Below are 19,012 nucleotides of genomic sequence, written 5' to 3'. Positions count from 1 at the left end.
TGAAATTTCATTCCTGTAGGTGATCATACACCAGAGGTGGAGCCCGGAATCTGAGAAAGGATCCTATGGTTGACAAAGTGGAGTATCGAGCTCCAGTGTGGTCGTACAAGTGTCTTTGATGAGCCAAGAGAAGAAAGGCCATCAACATCCACAGACAGTGAGACGGTTGCAAAGGTTGAGCGGCTGGTGCTGAGTGACAGAGATGTGGCAGTTAATTTCATCGCAAATGCAGTAGGAATTAGTTATGGGCCTGCCCACAACATTTTACATGAACATCTGCACATGTCGAAGGTCTCCACACAGTGAGTTCCAAGATTGCCGATGCCTTTTAAGAAGCAATGTCAAATGCGATGCTCTCCCCAACTGTTGGATTTATGCTACTGCAGTACCCACCCTATTCTACTGCCCTAGCACAACATCAGATGCCGATCGGGCTAGCCAGGTGGGTAAAGTGCCTGCCTGGCAACCCAAAGGTCGTGGGTTCAAATCCCGCCTCGGGCTTGGATCAAAGTACTGCAAAAACCTTGGGAGGTGCATTATGGCCACAGAAGCCGATGCGCCAACAACTACCAAAAAAAAAAAAAAAAAAATCAGACTTCTTGTTCGAGAAATGAAGAAATCATTGTGTGGATGCCGCTTTAATTTGTCTCAAGAAGTCCTCAATGAAATGGAATCGTGGTTTCAGGCAAAAAAGTGCAGACTTCTATGATCAAGTCATTAAACAACTGATCCACAGATGGGAGAAATGTGTTACTATACATGGCGAGTACATAGAAAAGCATCAAAGTTACTGTGGAATTTCACCTTTCTAGGGCTATTTAGAATTTCTAGGTAAGGGTACAAACTTTTTGATACTCCCTGTACTGTCCAAAATAATGCATTATCCAACTGAAAGACCATATGCTCTTAATACCTGTTCCTGTCAAAAAGAAAATATGTGCAACTGTTAGTTGGCTAATTATCTTTGATTTTATTTATGTTAGTTGTATTGAAAACTCAATTTTATTTTTTATCATCAGTTTTATTATATTATTTTTAACCTTTTTATTAATTATATTTCATTTTATTTATATAAATTCTAAAGCTATTGATGTTATTTTAGGAATCATGTTGATCTTCATACAGATCAGCATAAGCCAATCTTTGGGTGTAGTCAGCTGTATGTGGCTTTATCTTGATTAAAATTAAAATTCATATTATAGATGCCAAAGATCTCGTGGAAACCAATATGATTTGCAATATTGTGAAAAAATAAATATTCAACAGCATATCCAAAGGACAAGAAAAAAAAACCAGGTTATTCTTCTTTTCCCATTTTTCTTTTATTATTTGACTGACCCCAACTGAATAAAAAATTCACAATAAATCAATACAAAATTCACAAAGATCAATTCAAAATACATTAGTTATGTTGACTGTTTTATGGAGCTGTGGGCTGGCAAGCAAAGTAGGCAGGGTGTGGTCAGTGCCCCTTGCAACTTTCAAAAAATATATAAAATTATACTTATTAATTTATCCAGGGATACATATAGGGAAAGGAAAATTTGCAACAAAACCATTAGGAAAATCAAAATGGAAAGAATAACTGACCAAGGAAGAAGCTTTCAAATTCTAGAATGTGATAACTATGTCAGATTTATGTGTTTTTATTTTATGAAATTCTAAAATATAAAATTTTTATAAAAGCTACTTTTATTCTCAGGAACGTTTTCACATTTGCTTCATATAACTGTGCCTAGGTATGTGCCATTTCATATGGTTTATGTGTATTATGCCTACATAAAGATGTGTCATAAGCCGACTTGTACATTGTGCAGGCTTAAAAAGTCAGAATAATTCATAGGAAAAACTTACTACCTCAACTTGAGACTGGCTAAGTAAAGCCCCAACCGAATAAGCCTTTAAGAATTCCTCTAATTTCTTACAGAATACAAATCCAGCTCTTGCTATTGATATGACATATCTCTATAGCTTTCAGGGCATTATTTTTAATTGCACAAATTCTACCCATTAAAAATATAATCTTAATTTGATTAATCTGGGATTGCATAGATTTTAATAATAAATTTTTGTGGAACATATATAAGGTTGTGAAGAGATATTTGTAGTCTAGTGGTCAGGCGTGCGGGTGCCTAAGTACACGTGCCTTCAGTGACCAGGGTTCAAGCCCGTGACTACTGAATACGGTGCTGTTTCTTGTATTCAATCTATCATGCGAACTCCTCTGACCGTTTGGTCGTCCCGGAGTATAAACAGAAAATTTATTTTTATTTTTAATACATTATGAAAAAATAGTTAAAAAAATTCATAAATATACCTACAAAGAAAGTTGTCTTTGCAAAACCATAAAAATCCTAAAATCTCTATTGTATTTGCTTACATATTTTTTCCTTTCTTAGATTCTTATAAAACGAAAAAAATCTCGTTTTGAATGAAGTTCCATATATTTATCCCTAATAATTCAACAGCAATATTTATTTCTAATAGCTGGCCAGCACTGTCCAGATATTAGAAATAAATATAGGGTAAACTGGGTGGTTGCAAAATGCACATACACATTATATATATACACGTTTAATTGTAGATTGTTTTATCATTTAGCATTATACTTTTTATCTTAACTCAAAATGTATAGGCCATATGGAATGAAGATAACCAAACTAGGTTAACTTGATTACAAATTTGTACGAACACTAATACTTATATGAAAAACACCAATAATCAGTAACAATCTACAATTAAACGAATATATACTGGCGCGTATAATGTACAATTGGCCTATGGCAAAAATACAATGGCATTAACGCAGCACAGAAGAACTCGCAAATCTAAAAGAATACATACATATAAAATGTAATAACCACATTATATATATATAGTAAATTAACTGGTCATAAACTGCATTTTTCTACATAATTATAAAAACTAAGGAATAACTTACTTTGCAGACATTCACACCTTATTACGCAACAAAAGCAAGTTATTGCCTGTGCACATATACTGTAAAATTAATATTTAATATGAAGTATAGTTGCCATTTTCACTATGTTTATATGTTCTGTATAAAACAAAAAAAAAAACTTGCATTCTTTAAGTTAATTGTAAATAATAAAAAAATTAACTCTTATTTAACTTCAATGTGAAACAAATTTCTAGTGATATACAGTGCAAAAAGTCCACAGAAAGGTTTGAGGCCTGTAAAAAGAAGTAGGATGGCATCCAGCTGCTCTTCAAGAATTGCACTTAATTCTTGAAGTGCAGCCGGTGTCTGCCTTCTTGGTGTTGGTGTCTAAAAAATGCAACACACACACACACAGGAAAAATCTCATTACTTCGACATCAAAAGTATGTACGTCAGTAAATAGGCTATCTTGCAGGGCAGTAACAGTTAATAGAGAGCATCTCAATAAATAGAAAATCAGCATCCAGACAGGGATCTCAAAAATGTGGCTTCGTGGAAAAGTCCACCAGTTCAAGTTTTGCACCCTTCTCACCAATTTTAATTATAAAGTCAGGCTGGTTCAAGTGATCCAAGGATGTTTAAACTTAAATGCATGATCATTAGAAAATACATTATTCAAAACTATTATAACTGGCAGTCAACACAAGATCCTTTATTTTGCTAAAATACTTTTCAGAATTATATTTCAGAATTATATTAGCACATCACAAGTTTAATCAAAATGTGAAAATTACACTTTTTTTTTTTTGTCCGAGGGCATACACAATAAAATATTAATCTCAAATTTTATACATAACTGGAAACAGATTAATTGGGGTCTTTGTGGTCTTGGTTAATCCTTCTTTGTCTTATATGCAGTCCAGACTTGGCCAAATGGAACAATTAGATGCCGCACTTGCTAACAAAAAAATGCTTTAAAATCTACATAGTACCAATTGTACAAGAAGGCCAACCAATGGAAAAGCACCCTACATGAGTGTATGGTGGTTTCATCACCTGTTGGGAAATGTACAGATTCACATCCTACTGAAGATTGGAGGAATTCTTAAATTCCTATTTCATAGGAGTTGTAATTAGCCAATCTCCGGTAAAGGGAGTGTGATCTTTCCTTTTAAATTACCCACACAAAATGCAAATCAGCCTGTGAACATAAAATGCACTTCTAAAAACCCAACACCCTGGAGCAGCATAAATAAGGATGATGATGCTCCATAAAATCAATAACTGTAACGAAAGAAAAAAAAAGAAAACTTCACTGCTTTCCTTTGTTGAAAAATATGTATTAAATTTTGTCAGAAGTTCCACTCTAGTACACTTTTAAAAATATGCAAGTAAAAAAATTTATATTTTTGTCATTTATGAGTTTTTTTTTACATTTTGGAAAACAGGCCTTGAGCTCCGGGTTGCATATCACAAAACTTTCTAGCGACGACCGACATTTTTTACATTTTGCATAATTGCAAATCTACAGTATGTGTGTATATTCTCTTATATTACTTCAATTCTAAAAACGCTAAATTTTCAGGCCCCACTCTGATATAAACACAAACATACCCTGTATTTTGAACATATCCCAGTGCAGTACTACTAATTATCCAGACTACATAATATTGCACTGAGCATATCTCAGGTGCAATATTATGTGGTCTGGATGATTAGGAATACTATACTCCTCCTGAATTTCTTGTCTAAGGTGAAGCCATAAGATGTTAATATTAAGTTTACTGATGAGGTTTATACAGTTGTTTTCGTAAAATGGAGATCTGCCTTTTTTTTTTCAGTTTGCTGAAAGATTTTGTTACATGTGCCTTCTGGTGTTGGTGTCTGTTTTATGAACCACTGCTTTGAAGAAGTGGAAGTTAAAGACTTGGATTGTCTTGCTGAATTTTGGAAAACATATCCACAAACATAGTCAGCATAAGAATTAGTGAAGGGGAGCTGGCATGTACATCTTAAGGTTCACTCCACTGAGAGCATGAGCTAAAATAGATAATGGAATCAGGAAATCAAAGGCAAGATGATTTTGTTAATATAAGGAATAATGGGTTTTTTTTAGATCAGATAGCCATCTCAGTTCCTATTTAATTAGCCAAAACAATTTAATTATTCTGAGGATATGAAGTTTATGATGCATTTCAAAGAAATATGTTTCTGTGCATTGGAGTCAACTTCCAAAGCCTTATATGCTCAGACATAGGAAGGTTTATACTTATACTCAGATGGAAGGTTTATACTTATACTCAGATGGAAGGTTTATACTTATACTCAGATGGAAGGTTTATACTTATACTCAGATGGAAGGTTTATACTTATAAATTCCACAGTGCAGTTCTATACAGGTTAACTTCATAGTCAAAGTAATTAGATATTACACAAGTTTAGGAAGTGTGTACTTCAATTTTCCTCACCATTTCAGTTGCTGAGCAAGGTTCTAATGGATCTTTGCGGAACTGGCAATTTAGGATGGTGAATCCCTTGAATAAGTTGAAGGTATTGAGGTATAACAGCTGCCTTTGATTTTTAATAATTCTGATCTCAGCTTTAACATATTTGCAAAAAATATTAGAATTGTGTTTATTATAAAAGCACCTTGTGCATCTAATTGATTTACCAACACTTTTAGCATCTTTACAGATAGATGTTTAGGGGAGATGTTTGAGGACAAGCTGGGAGTATATACCAATCTGATTCAGAGAAAGGGATTTAATTCAATAAGTAAAATTTAGTCCTTTTAATGTCATGGCCTGAAAACTGACTTAAATGGCAGCGTGTTTTCAATATTTCTGGGTGAAAATTATTCCTCAGATCTCCACCACCTTTACATATATCCTTATGATAGCCAAAATACACTGGATAACAGAAGAGTAGTAAAACTAAATTTCCAAACACACGCGAGGTGAATAGAAATAAATATCAAAGTATTATGACTATTGTAATACATTTCTGATGTGGGAAAATGTGAAAAGAAGCAACGAGTATCGCCTGGTGGAGGGTCGAAAAGGTCAGTCAATCCTGTCCGGAAAATATTACTAATTTTCCTATTTTGACATCGTCAATTTCTTCTATTAAAATTTCTGACATCTATATGTAACTCTAAAATTGTAGTACAGTGTGTATATGGAAAGCAGTGTAATAGGCCAGTCTATTTTATGCATTATTAGGCTTACTATAATGTACAAGGTTTGCATCATTTTTAAATCTTACCTGGCAAGACTTTAAGATTTTGATAAACTGCAATATTTTTCAATTGCTGAAAAGCTGAATTCGCAATACACCGAAACATTATATCACAAATATCTATAAACTCTTTTTAATCCCAAAGCTCTTTACCGCTAACGTACCCTTCCCAAGGTCTACAGCACTCCGTGACGCAATCCCAGAATTCTTAGAAATGATAAGCCCGCAATAAAAAATATCGATATAATAGTCAAGTTTACAAATGTAAGTCTAGTAAAGATTAACTACATCTGACTAAAGTGAAAATATGTTATTAACAAAACTTTTAATTTTCATTTATTTTTTAATTGATCGCTGAAAACATTTGCCAATGTTTAACTTTACACTGCCACCTAGGTACGTTCCATTGCACTCTCGTTTCCAGGATTTTACCAATGAAACATAAATACACTACCGGTAAGAAGAGCGTGTATATGTGACAATTTTGTACAATATAAAGGCGGCAAACGAGATGGAAGCTGGAGAACCAAAAGAACGTGAACGTTCTCCTAAACGTGGAGAATGGATTGAAATGGGAAAAAATTTTTCAAAAGGGGATCCAAAGCATTCACGATTTCAGGTAGCTAAAGTAGATTTTTCTAATGATGTTACATCTCCGAGATCCAAATACACGCGTGATGCAGATAGTGTTGAGAGCCAACCGCTAACTGATGAAAACCAAGCTTCAATCGGATCATCTAAATGCCAGTCGCCTACTCAACATTCAGGCGGCTATGATACTCACAATGTTAGAAGTTTACGTCATTATACCAGAGAAGCTCTTCCTCGTCTGGATTATTATCGAAATGTCATGTCCGTCCATGGTCAGCTTAACAGACCAACACTGGATGAACTCCACAATGCTACTCTCACAATGTCGCTAGACCACAAGGTTTGTTTTAATTTTAAACGTAGACCTATAATGCCATTCTCATGCGAAAGTTATTTTCAGTTATATGTTTATGCTTAGCGTTAATTATTAGCGTTTGTGTGTGGATGCGTGCTTAAATGTATGACCGCAAATATGCATGATGTCATTCATGATATTCGGTAACTTCTATATACACCTTAATTCTCCGTGTCGAATACTGTATGGAAATACTACCAGTATTCCAGTTGATGTGCTGTTTTGATACTATTGTGACAATGAGGGTGGTGGTTGTGAATATTTACTCAATGAAATATTATCTGAAAAAAATCGCCTGGTTAATGACTTGTTTGTGTATATGAATTTCTTATTCATGTGCACATTTTTTTTTTAATGGACAACTAAGTGCATTTATGTTTTACGAATAATAACCCTACAACATCTTTAATATCTTTTTTTTTTAATTTAATGTTGCTCTCTCAAATCATTAAACGGCACTTTTTTTATCTATGAAATAATCGTTCATATCTTACCATAATATTAATGCAGAGCGAAAAAAAAAAAAAAAAAAATATATATATATATATATATATCGAGGAGAGGGGACGAAGAATGGGGTCTTTTGATATAAAAAATTAAAGAGGGTTCAGTGAGGTTTTTTTTCTTTTTGTTCAGAGACTTGTGCCGGCTCTTAACGCTTGGTGTGTGTGTGTGTGCGCGCGCGCGTGTGTGTGTGTGTGTGTGTGTGTGTGTGTGTATAGTCACATATTTTATCACACTGGTTCTCTTCATTTATTGATATTCCTTTTCTTGTCTGATTATGTGCGCGCAGTGTTTCGATTAAAAATTTAATTTTAAGGTGCTAAATAAACCTGGTTTTCCAAAAACATTTCGCCTGTGTTAGTACTAATATAAATACGAATAATGTTGTACAGTAATATAATTAAAGAAGAGTTTAGTGAAGCTTGAATTAAAATGTATTAAGATTTTATTTATCTCCAGGGTAAAAAACACTGAATTTCGTTTATTGCATTTTACTTGGATTTACATGTGAACAAGTCTTGCATTTTTTTTTCTTTTATTTACGGAGATAGGCAATTGACAAAGAAATTTGTGTAGATCAGGTAATCATATTGATTTTTTTCCGTAATCATATTGATTTGATCATGTGAAGACGGGGCTGGACGCAGCATGCCTTTGATGGAACAGGCTCCAAATCCACAAATTGGGTTCTCAATCCAGATAGACAACCGGATGACAGCAACACTAATTCTTGCACCCGGGTTCCGGGAAGACTGACCCTTTGTCAAGATATAGTTATCGCCAAGGATTGTCTTCACAATGAAAAGCACTTTTTAGAGAGGTATGTTATTGTACCCCCGCCCACAGCGTTTCAGTAGTTCTCACCTCATTGATGCAAGGTCAGGATCCCATCCACGCATCATGTGGTAAACAAAGTCGGAACGAGATTATAGAGGTCATAATATCTGCTTATGGCTATGAGCACACCAGTTTAAGGGTTAATGGCTGTAAGTTCATATGTTGAACAGTAATCTCCCGATTTGCGAACTCCTACGTTCCTGAGGAGTTCAATAATGTGGAGTGATTTTCTGATACCACTATGTATGGAAGGACACCTGTAAAAAAAAAAATTGCAATTTTTTTTTTCCAGTATGGTTTGTATTAAAATAGCTAAATACAAGGGAGTGATTGATGAAGTATTCTTTATTAAATGCATTTGTAACTGGCAACAGGGCCGTGCCGAGCCATTTTAGTACCAGAGACAAGGATGAAAAATTGCTCCCCCACCTAAAATATAAAAAAATAAAATATGACATTTAAAATACATTTCTGGTACACGAAAAACATTTTCGTCTTGCAAAAGCAAGATGACAAACGGTTTGGAATAATCGAAAACGTTGGTAATTATTTAATCTTTCCTTTGGCGCCCCTTTCAGCTTTTAACCTGAAGCAAGAGCCTTTTGACTCGGCACGACTCTGACTGACAAACTGTAAAATCTAGATATTGTATAGGCAAAGAATGAAAAACTTTTTTTTTTTTTCTTAAGTTGCCCGATTATGCTGTCAGCTAAGTGAATCACAATTCCAGACTTCTATACAAGAACATATTGAGTAAATACTACGTCCCATATCACGCTGTAAGCCTGACGTAGCCCAGTGGTCAGGAGCGAGAGTGCATTGTACGCGTTCCTTGAGTGGACCGGGGTTCAAACCCGTGACTACTAAATACGATAAATATTTGTATTGACGATTTATTGTAAACTCCACTGACTTGGTTGTCGTTCCGGAGTATAAACAGAATATGCAGTATATCCCAGAGGTTCCCAAACTTTCTCGGTTCACGGTGCCCTTAATGTCTCAGTAATTTTTTCACGGCGCCCCTAAAGGTAGGCCGTGTTAACGCTACTGCGAATCCAGCCATTGGCTGCGGGCCACATTTTCTAAAGTAGTGATAAAAATTTCTAATAATAATAATAATAAACCAAAAAGAAAAAAAATGTGTAATATAAAATCATTCTTAAACTTTACAAGTTAAGTGTTTAAATTTTATTCTTCTGCCTTTTTATTGTACAATAAATAAGTTAAACGTTTCTATGGAAATTGTTTTTATTAATTACTTTAATTTTCAAGTAAAAATAACGTTTTTGACCTCTTAGTTTACATTTTTATCAAGGAATTATTATTCACAATATAAAAATATAAACTTATGTAGCATTTTTATTTATATGTATGTGTGTAATATCTATATATTAAAGGGACTCAAATTTAAATACGGCCGGGGAAATATTTTATCTTAATCCGGCCCCTAGGCCAAAATAAATGCTTAACAGTAACGTTTATTAAGTAGTTAGGTCCAAACAATTTAATAAGTAATGTTGAAACTGTGACAATGTCCGACAGATGTCGAGTATCGCTGTATTTTCCTTGAAATTTTAAAATATCCCGCGGCGCACAGTTTGGGAATCGCTTGTATATTCGTTATGGGCGATAAATATAATATGAAAAAAGTTTATTTCTTGCTTTTCCAGCCGCTATGTACAATCCCTGGATTCTACACTTTAACATGTCAGTAACACTTGTTACCAGCAAACTATAATGTATATATGTCTATGGTGCGGGTATTCTCTATCTCAGTTAAAATGAAGTGTAGTATTTCGGTGTATAGGGAAAATCTTTATTTTAACATTAAGATAAAAGATAACAATAAACAATTTAAAATTATATAGTTTTTTTTTTTTTTTAAATAGGTATGGAAATGGAACAGTTAGTTTTACACTTGTGCACCGTGAAACTGGGTTAACTTATTCAATATCAACATAAACAAAAAACCGTATGCAATTAAATGTACTGCAAAATACATATATAAAAAATACAAATAAACCATACATGAAACAATAAGATGAATAGAACTGACTAGGGCAAATCGGAAAGTAAAGCCTCCAATGTTGTAATTTAAAAGCCAGATATGGCATTGAAGTCTAATTTTAAACATTTATAGAATGCTATATGACAAATTAGTTGTAACTGACCTGATTGGCATCCTTTCGGATGTAACTGCGCAGTCTTCAATCGCATATATGTATGCAGAAAGGAGTAGAGGGGACATCCATATCGAATGGGCAGGAAACTAGTAGAAATCCGCCAAGTATGGCCTGTGCAAAGATGTAGCCTGGGTGTTTTGACACCTATGGCGAAAACACCCAGTTTTATCAGAAATGCTTCTTTTGATTATTAATTAAAAATTACTGTTTAACTCTTACTTAATAATTAAATTATTACTAAATGTTTAATTCAATAAATATAATTGATTTAATATTGTTTTAATTAATTTATTAAGGTCAGTATTAATTTATTAGTATTAAATAATGAACAATATCAAGAAAGTCGAAGTTTTGCCTCAACTAAAATTAAATAAAATTAAAAAATACAGGCAGCTACGTGATACCAATCCAGCAAGCCTTTGAATTCTCTGCCCTGTCGGCCTTTCCATAGAGGTAACAACTTATTCCGATGAATAACAAATCTTTTGCAAAAGCGAAAACTCAAAGCGTCATTCATTATTGTAAAAATTTGAACTTTATTCATATTGATAACCTGTCTCAGAGCCTTAACTTCAAACATATCCGTAATTACTGTGAGGTAATTAGTTACAAAGTTCTGTTTGTTTCTATTCCCAAAGCAACTAAGGCTGTGAGGCGTTAGTATATTGTGTCTAAATTTCTTGCATTTTGTGGTCGATGTGCTGGACGATTCACAATTACCTCATTCGGAATTGCAACACTCCAGTTCTAAATGCCGCCTAGCCTAGTGGTCAGGCGCGCGGATGCATAAGTACACGTGCCTTGAGTGACCGGGGTTTAAGCCCGTGACTGCTGAATGCGGTGCTGTTTCTTGTATTCTGTGTATCTTGTAAACTCCTCTGACCGTTTGGTCGTCCTGGAGTATAAACAGAAAATTTATTTTATTTGAAATATCACAATGACGCCTTTGGGGTCCTTACTGCGTGGATGCGTGCTTCATAATCCTCAAATGCCTCCAGGTGTATGTTTTTGCCTCGTTTTTTTTCCAAATAAAAAACTGCACTTTGCTGCATAAAAATCAGGAGCATTTGAGCTGACGCAAACTCCTGTACAAAGTGCAAGACGTTCATCCCCTTTGTATATGTTCGAAACTGTGTCCACATGTATGTGAGGGTTAAAAGGCAGCAAGTTAATTCGAATATAACATAAAAATCAATAAGATTAACTTAATAGCTGTTATTTTGGTAACACTTTTATTTATAAAAATGTGTTATAACACTTTAATATGTTAAGTGTTATTTTTATTAATTGTTGTTTATTTTTATGTTATTTAACGCATTTTTAATATTCGTAAATTTATAGAAGATTTTGCCGATTATTAAAATGAATTTAATTACATTAAAAAATGTATTAAAGTGGATCCCGGCCCTTTGAAGAATTGCGAGCTCGAATATTGTGTACCTTTCCCTTAATCCTCTCCTCTCGGCGGGGCTGATGAAAACAACTTCAGATTTGACGAGTGATTTTTTTTTTTTTTTTTTCCCTGCTATAATTTTATTTTATTTTTTTTTTATTGCCACTTTTCTTATCATCCCTGAAGCTAACCAAGTCCTTTTCAGTAATGCTGCCTGGTACTGGTAATTATCTATCCTTCTAATCCTGAAATTTTGACATCATGCTCTGTATCCTTCAATGTTATTAAAACATACACATGCAGCATCGAACACACCCTCGAGCCCTAACAGTACCCACTTCTAACCCTATACTATTCTGATGTTGGGTTTTACGAGCATTAGTGACTAAATCCATATTGCTCCGTATATGCTGTGTGTAAATTGCGTATGTTCTGTGGTCGATATTGTTTGCTGGACCATGCTACCCTTGCTTGAGACCAACTAACTCGGCCACCTTGTGATAATGTGATGTTCTCTTGCGTTTCCCTCAAAATAAACATAGATGTAAAAGCAAGAAAACAAACTCATTAACAACTGGCATGAGCGCTAGACTGCCAGTTGTAAATGCCAGATAACGGGAATTCCTATCTTGATGTTGATAATGCCAGCCAAATCGTATACCCTTCTTCCTATCCATACATGGCTCCATGAACAGGAAACTAAGATTGGGGACTAGCCTGCGATCCAAACTGCACCTGCGGAATGGAAGAGAATTGGTGACATATAATATACGCGAAGATCTAAGAAGCTGATGCATTAAACCAATCCTGCCTGACGAAACATACCATTACTTCCACAAATGATGCAATGCATTCACTAACTTCACAAGCACATTTTTCAAAATGAGAATAACCATCTTAGCTTTAGCCACAGCACAACTGCTTCTCCAAGCAGTCTTTCCAATCATCTGGGACCTTCAAGACCACTGAAGTCATTAGGACTTAGAAGCGACCAAGCTTGCCTTTCTTTCAAGTTGTTGACACCCCTTTGGTTGTAACTTGCCAATGTCATTGCTGTACAATCTGCAGAGGTATAGGATTTAATGCTGGCACTGGACGCTTCTCCCCTAGCACGATATTGTTTCACTCTGTATGGAATACCTTGTGGTATCCCACACTGAGTGCAACAAATGTTGGAGGTGCTTTCCTACGACGGTTTGCTTGAACTGCAAGCCAGATAAAAGATAATAATACTTGGATGACCTCTGGACCAATACTGACCTGTTGACACAGAGTGCACATGTTCTCACCCAGTGTAGGATCATCTTGCTGATGTTGAGGAACCGTTAGGCCCATTCTACGTGGGATCAGCTGTAGATTTCTCACCAGGGGTGGGATGCCAGATGCTGTCTTCACTCTTGGACAGAAGAACAGCTAGTGTTGTGAAACAACTTTTTGCTGACGCCCAGGATGGAAGACAACTTGAACTTCCAAGTGGGATCCAGCAGTTGGGGCTTGCTTCTAGTGCTGATAATGGAGTTCCTCCATAGTCCATTGTAGGATGTCCTTTTGCTGACTCCATTCCCCCAGTGGGATTTGTGCTTACCCTGGGAGCATCCCTTGCCCCAATGTGTGTATTTCTGGTTTTCTGTCCTTCAATATGTTTTCCCAATGTAGGAAAATAGCCAAACTCTTTGGTATTTCTCCATCCACTCACGTCTACCTCCTCGTTTTCTACGTCTCCTCTCTCCCTCTTCTATATCTTTTCCCGTTCAACTTTTTAACTATCATTCTTCTCTACCACCCTCGTAGGTAGCACAGTTGTAGGATCGCTGTCCTCCACCGGATGGAAAAGACCTGAGTTAGAGTTCCGTTGATGACGTGAGGAATTTTTATGGGTCTGTCTCAGGCGAGGGTAGCATGGTTTTTCTCGCGGAAACTCGGGTTTTCCATCCAGTAAACAGAAAATCAATCTCAATGCATGCAATTTGCAGACATACATGGAGCAATAGGGCCCTAGTCGCTGAAGCACCTAAAAACCTACAACAACCTTCTTTCCACCATTCGGTGGAAAATACCCGAATTCGAGTCCTGTCAATGACAAGAGGAATTTTTATGGGCCTTTTTCACAATGTATCTGAGTTAGTCGATCTCAGACGAGGTAGCGTGGTTTTTCGTCCCGCAAACAAAATCGACCACAGAGCACACGCAATTTACAGACAGTATACACTTTGCAATATGGCCTTAGTCGCTGATGCTCCTAAAACCCTACTACGACAACTCTTCTCCATTCAAAACTAATTTTCCTCAAGGGTTGGCCACCTTGCGTTCTATGGGAGGAAAATAGGAGACGCCCTGCAAGTGGATAGCAGACAACAGTCTGCCTCCAGGTAGCAACTTATGGGGATGAGCTAGTAGTAGCCTTAAGCAAAGCCATTGAGTACTGGCTTTGTAAAGCAATGCATTTAACACGAGTAGCTTGCAGATGTCTGAATTTGCTTAGACAAAAAACAATACCTAATACAAAAATTTCCTCAAAATAACTGTATAGCTGAATTTTCTAGATGTTTTTCACACTGTGGGCGAGTTAATTCGTTTGAGATAAGACTGCATGAATTTTCCTCCTAGAAATTTACCGAAACAATACACTTACGTCGTAGCTTTGACACAATAGTAAACAATCTAAATCAGAGTACATTGCATTCAGGCTTAACTTTTTATGGTAAACAGCCTGTAGAGGCCTGCGCAGTAACTGGAACTGTACCTGGACGTGGGTCCGTTGTGTTAAGCCCTCATCGGCAGAACCCGACTCGCATCCTCAAGTTATATCTTTATATACTTCTCATCGGCAGAACCCGACTCGCATCCTCAAGTTATATCTTTATATACTTCTCATCGGCAGAACCCGACTCGCATCCTCAAGTTATATCTTTATATACTTCACATCTTTTCTTATATTCCTGGCCTCCTCGCCTTAGTTGCCAATACGCAATAAAAATTCAAATCATATCTATATTTGTATCTTTACACTAGAAGGAGTGTAGATACACACTTTATAAAAGCAGTTTTAATAAACAGTAAAAAAATTAAAATGCATGCGATTTTATTGGTATGGTTATAAGCTGCTTAAATTATACAGTATAGTCATTCTGAATTTCCGCGATGAAAAGTGTTCTGTTAAGCTGCAATTTTTTGGAATCTCTTAATGATATTCTTTCAGTTTTCCACTGAAATATTTCATTTTTAGTTTCGATTTACTTTCTAACCGTATAGTACGAAGTGTGAACTCCATATTCTGAAGCGCAATATGGACGTTAGTATCTAATGTGCTCTTTAATAATAACAGCAACAATAACGTAATCAGAGACTGAGACACTATCCAGTCAAAACATTATGACCACCTACTTAATACACGTGTAGTGATATGTCCTCTTCTTGCCGCCAGTACCGTTGCCACATGGAGAGCTGCTGACTATCGTAAATATGCGATATCCCCTAATGAAGGATCAGTACAAAAAAAGTATTAATACAAAAGTAGTATGAAAATATCTACAAAATTTGGATTAACAAAACAGAGTAAAGAGCACTTTCTTATACATAGACGGTTTAAGTGCAAATGACAGTGTACGATCACACACTGCATAACTGACATGAGACTGGATGAACACCTTTAAACCATCTTTCATTTAGCTGTAATTTCAGATTTCCACGTGTTTTCTCATTTTTTAAAATGATATTCTCCCAATGAACGTGTTCCCTTAACAATGGTAACTTGGTTATACCAACAGTGTGACTGTCACCAGTGCGATGAAAAATTGCTGCAACAGGGTTTCGAAAATCTCATTAACAAACATCCAAAGATGTTTGAATTTTTATGTATGTATGTAGAAAAATAAACTACAGTCTCTGGTGGGACTGCACACGTAATTTCCTCTATCCACTAACTCGAAAGTAAACGTTAGAAGCGTTACTTCTCGATTTGCCTTCTCGTTATTGTTTCATATTATGTTGTTGAAATAAAAACGATTAATTTATTTTGATGAATTTTTATGAGGTTTTTAATCGGTCAGGGTTGCATGGCTTTTGTTGCCAGGAACTCTTGTTTTTTGACTGGCAAACGGCAAGACAACCGAAGGATACACCCAGTTACAGACGAAAATATATTGATGCCGCATAATTATTTTTTGTTTAAAACATGCCTAACCCAAGTAATATTTGCTTTTCTTTTGTTAAGTATACAGTAATACTAGAAAACTTGTGCATTATAAGTATTTTTTAACTTTTTTTCCTGAAGTTTGCCTCTCAAAATTATGGTGGTTTTTTTTTTAAAGCAAGATAATCCGGATTGTCTTATAGTCAGAAAAATACGATATGATTGAAATAATTTACTTTTTGTGTTTATTTTTAATAATATGATTACATTTTTGGCGCTTTCGCAGTTTCATAATTTATTTTATTTTTTTTTATTTGACTGTTTTAAAAGCATTTATCGAGCCGTCGAAATTTCATTAAAGTTGGATAAATAAAAATTCGCCAGTTATTTTTATTTTTTTTTCCATCTATTTTAATGGCTTAAAATGTCAATTTAAATATAAATGGCAGTGAAACTAGTCTGAATTTTGTTATTTTATTTATTTATAATTAATTTAAGTAGTCGAACTGTCAGGTAAATTGAAATTTTAATGCAGCAATTTGCAACAGTATTAATAAATAGTTGCATTTAGAAGTTTTCTTGTAACATTTTTCTACCAAATAATAGAATATTTTTTTTTTTATCAAATAATGACTGAATAGGCAAAGTCAGTTAAGTATTTTAAAAAGGACGGTTGAATTTGATTATTCTGGGTGTGGTGTGGGAGGGGGTGACTGTTTCAACCTGAAACAGTAAAGAACAGTCAACGTGCTAGTTACCGACATTTGAATTTGCGGGAAAGTGCAACCATTTTTTGTGGACAATTCCGTAGACAATTGCCCTTATTTAAAAATTTATGATGTGAGGAACACTTCGGTTTCATCAGTCGATTTTATTTTTATTATTTTACATACAATAAAAGTATATAAACCGTAGACTTGCTCACTTACATCGTAGACTGCTTATAATTTTTAAAGGAAATTTATGAATCCAAAATGTTAGTACATTCCTATGTGCTAAGCTACAACTAATTTATATGGACGGATTTATGAGGCATATATAAACAGGTAATTTTAAATTCTAGTGAAATTACGATTAACTTTAGTTCAGATGTTTTAAGATTAAAATAATATTAATGACTAGACAAGTCAGTCATTCAATAGAGTTCTATACTTGGCAGTTCCATTTTAGTTTTGATTGTGAGATGGAAATCGTCGTCATGGTCTACTTCAATAGCTCTCAAACTTTAGTGGCATTAGGATTCCTTTTATCTTAATTTTCCGTGGACTTCCCAACTTAACCATATTGTTTCTATGCTGTAAATTCATTCAAATTTTTAAATGTAAGAAATTTAGAACATTCTTCGTTGAATCCCCAAAGAAACGTTACGGACCCTCGCGGATCACAGTTTGAGAAATACTGTTCTATTTGATGCCAGCGGTACATGAAAAAGTTGCAACAATTATGCGGTAGATGCAGTGGTGTATTCGGGCCGGAATGATGTTCCGGTACTTTTTTCTAAATGTCATAATAGAAAATCCTTAAATTTATACACTTAATATTATGAAACAATGGCATAATCAAAGGGGAGGTAGAAATATCTATTTTACTCATTGCTACTAAAAATAGTAATCTTTAAAATTAAGATTTCTTTAAAAATTTAAAAACAAAAATATAAATTTCGCAATGAAACTTGAACGTTTCTTACTAAAATACAATGTGTTAAATAAAGAGATCCAGCGAATGAGATATACTGTGATGCGTGCGAACGTTGCATTTTGATTCTCCATGAGCTGAATGCCAGAACTGTCGTTCTATGAACCGTGAGTTTGAAGTCTAATTCAGTTACTGTACAGTGGATGTGGCGTTATCATAGTCTTCTGGAGAACGATTTTTTTACTTTTTTTTTTTTACTATTTTTAGCAATAGGTACTATTTTTTTAGCAATAGACATCTGGGTAGATCTATATCAGTCCTATATAGATCATGTTTCAGTCTGTTTTAGGAAACTGTGCTGCTATCCACTGAAAGTTGCAGATCAGAATACTCGGAGTCGAACGTAGTGCCCAAAGTCATAAGCCCCGCGAGTATCGGAAATGATTATAATCACCGGCTTTCCACAGCAGATGGGAAAAGCTCGAGTTCGAGCCCCTTCAATGACGAGAAGGACTATTTTTTTTTTTTTTTCTCCAGGTGATAACACAATGTTGAAATTGGTTAGATGTAGAACGCAATTTCATTTTAAAAGTATTCTGTGAAAGAATAATATAAAGGGGTAGGAGAGATGTGTTTATTGTTTTGTAGTGTGTGGGCCCCATGTAGAAATATTAGTGATTTCAATAGTACAAGGATAACTAAACATCAATCATCCTGAAGAAAAATGATGGTTCTGTGGCACCCTGAAGAATCTGATCGTTCTGTTGCATCCTCTTTAAAGACAAAGCTGACCTGTTGACATTTTTTACTCTTCTTCTAACTTGCATCAATGATCGTGGTACCTATCCTCCTCCCATAATGAACACATTCCGTTCATTGCCTCATTTGAGCTTTCTTCAGAAGGTAATTAGAAAATCCCGAACAATCTTGTTGCTAACGTCTATAGGTCCTGTTGGCATTTCTCCATTTGTTCTTAAAACCTGCAGTCCGGAGTTAATTTCACTGGCGTTTTGCCTTCTGTATGGAAACGCTCATGTCCAGCTGGCTCCTAAATTGGGTGACAAATCCGTCGCTAATGGAGAAATACATCAACAGCCAACTCTTTAAATATAAAATAATTTATACAAATCATTTAATGTATTAATATTTATTTATACAAATCATTTATTTTCCGTACAAAGCTAGTTTGAGGGAAATGAAGTCAAACACCCTTTCCCCCACCTCATACCAACAACAGTTAGGT

General features: G+C 35.1%; 2 protein-coding genes across 3 annotated transcripts in view; one reads left to right on the top strand and one right to left on the bottom strand.

Moving 5' to 3' along the window:
* COX5A (Cytochrome c oxidase subunit 5A) overlaps positions 1-6,355 on the bottom strand; it is a 58,829-nt gene extending 52,474 nt beyond the window's left edge. Inside the window, exon 1 of the mRNA XM_090390397.1 lies at positions 6,167-6,355. Within this exon, the coding sequence (XP_090246523.1) occupies positions 6,167-6,245 (79 nt within the window). The 5' untranslated portion in view covers positions 6,246-6,355. The remainder of the gene's footprint in view (positions 1-6,166) is intronic.
* Positions 6,356-6,614: 259 nt separating this feature from the next.
* LOC150089241 (solute carrier family 12 member 2-like) overlaps positions 6,615-19,012 on the top strand; it is a 544,391-nt gene continuing 531,993 nt past the window's right edge. For both annotated transcript variants that reach the window (XM_090388535.1, XM_090388531.1), the window contains exon 1: positions 6,615-7,070. In XM_090388535.1, the coding sequence (XP_090244661.1) occupies positions 6,651-7,070 (420 nt within the window). In that variant the 5' untranslated portion in view covers positions 6,615-6,650. The remainder of the gene's footprint in view (positions 7,071-19,012) is intronic.

Source organism: Mastigoproctus giganteus, chromosome 2, assembly GCF_048544385.1.
Source record: "Mastigoproctus giganteus isolate SK-2022 chromosome 2, ASM4854438v1, whole genome shotgun sequence".
In the NCBI taxonomy this organism is placed as follows: domain Eukaryota; kingdom Metazoa; phylum Arthropoda; class Arachnida; order Uropygi; family Thelyphonidae; genus Mastigoproctus; species Mastigoproctus giganteus.
This window is presented reverse-complemented; position numbering and strand designations above follow the sequence as displayed.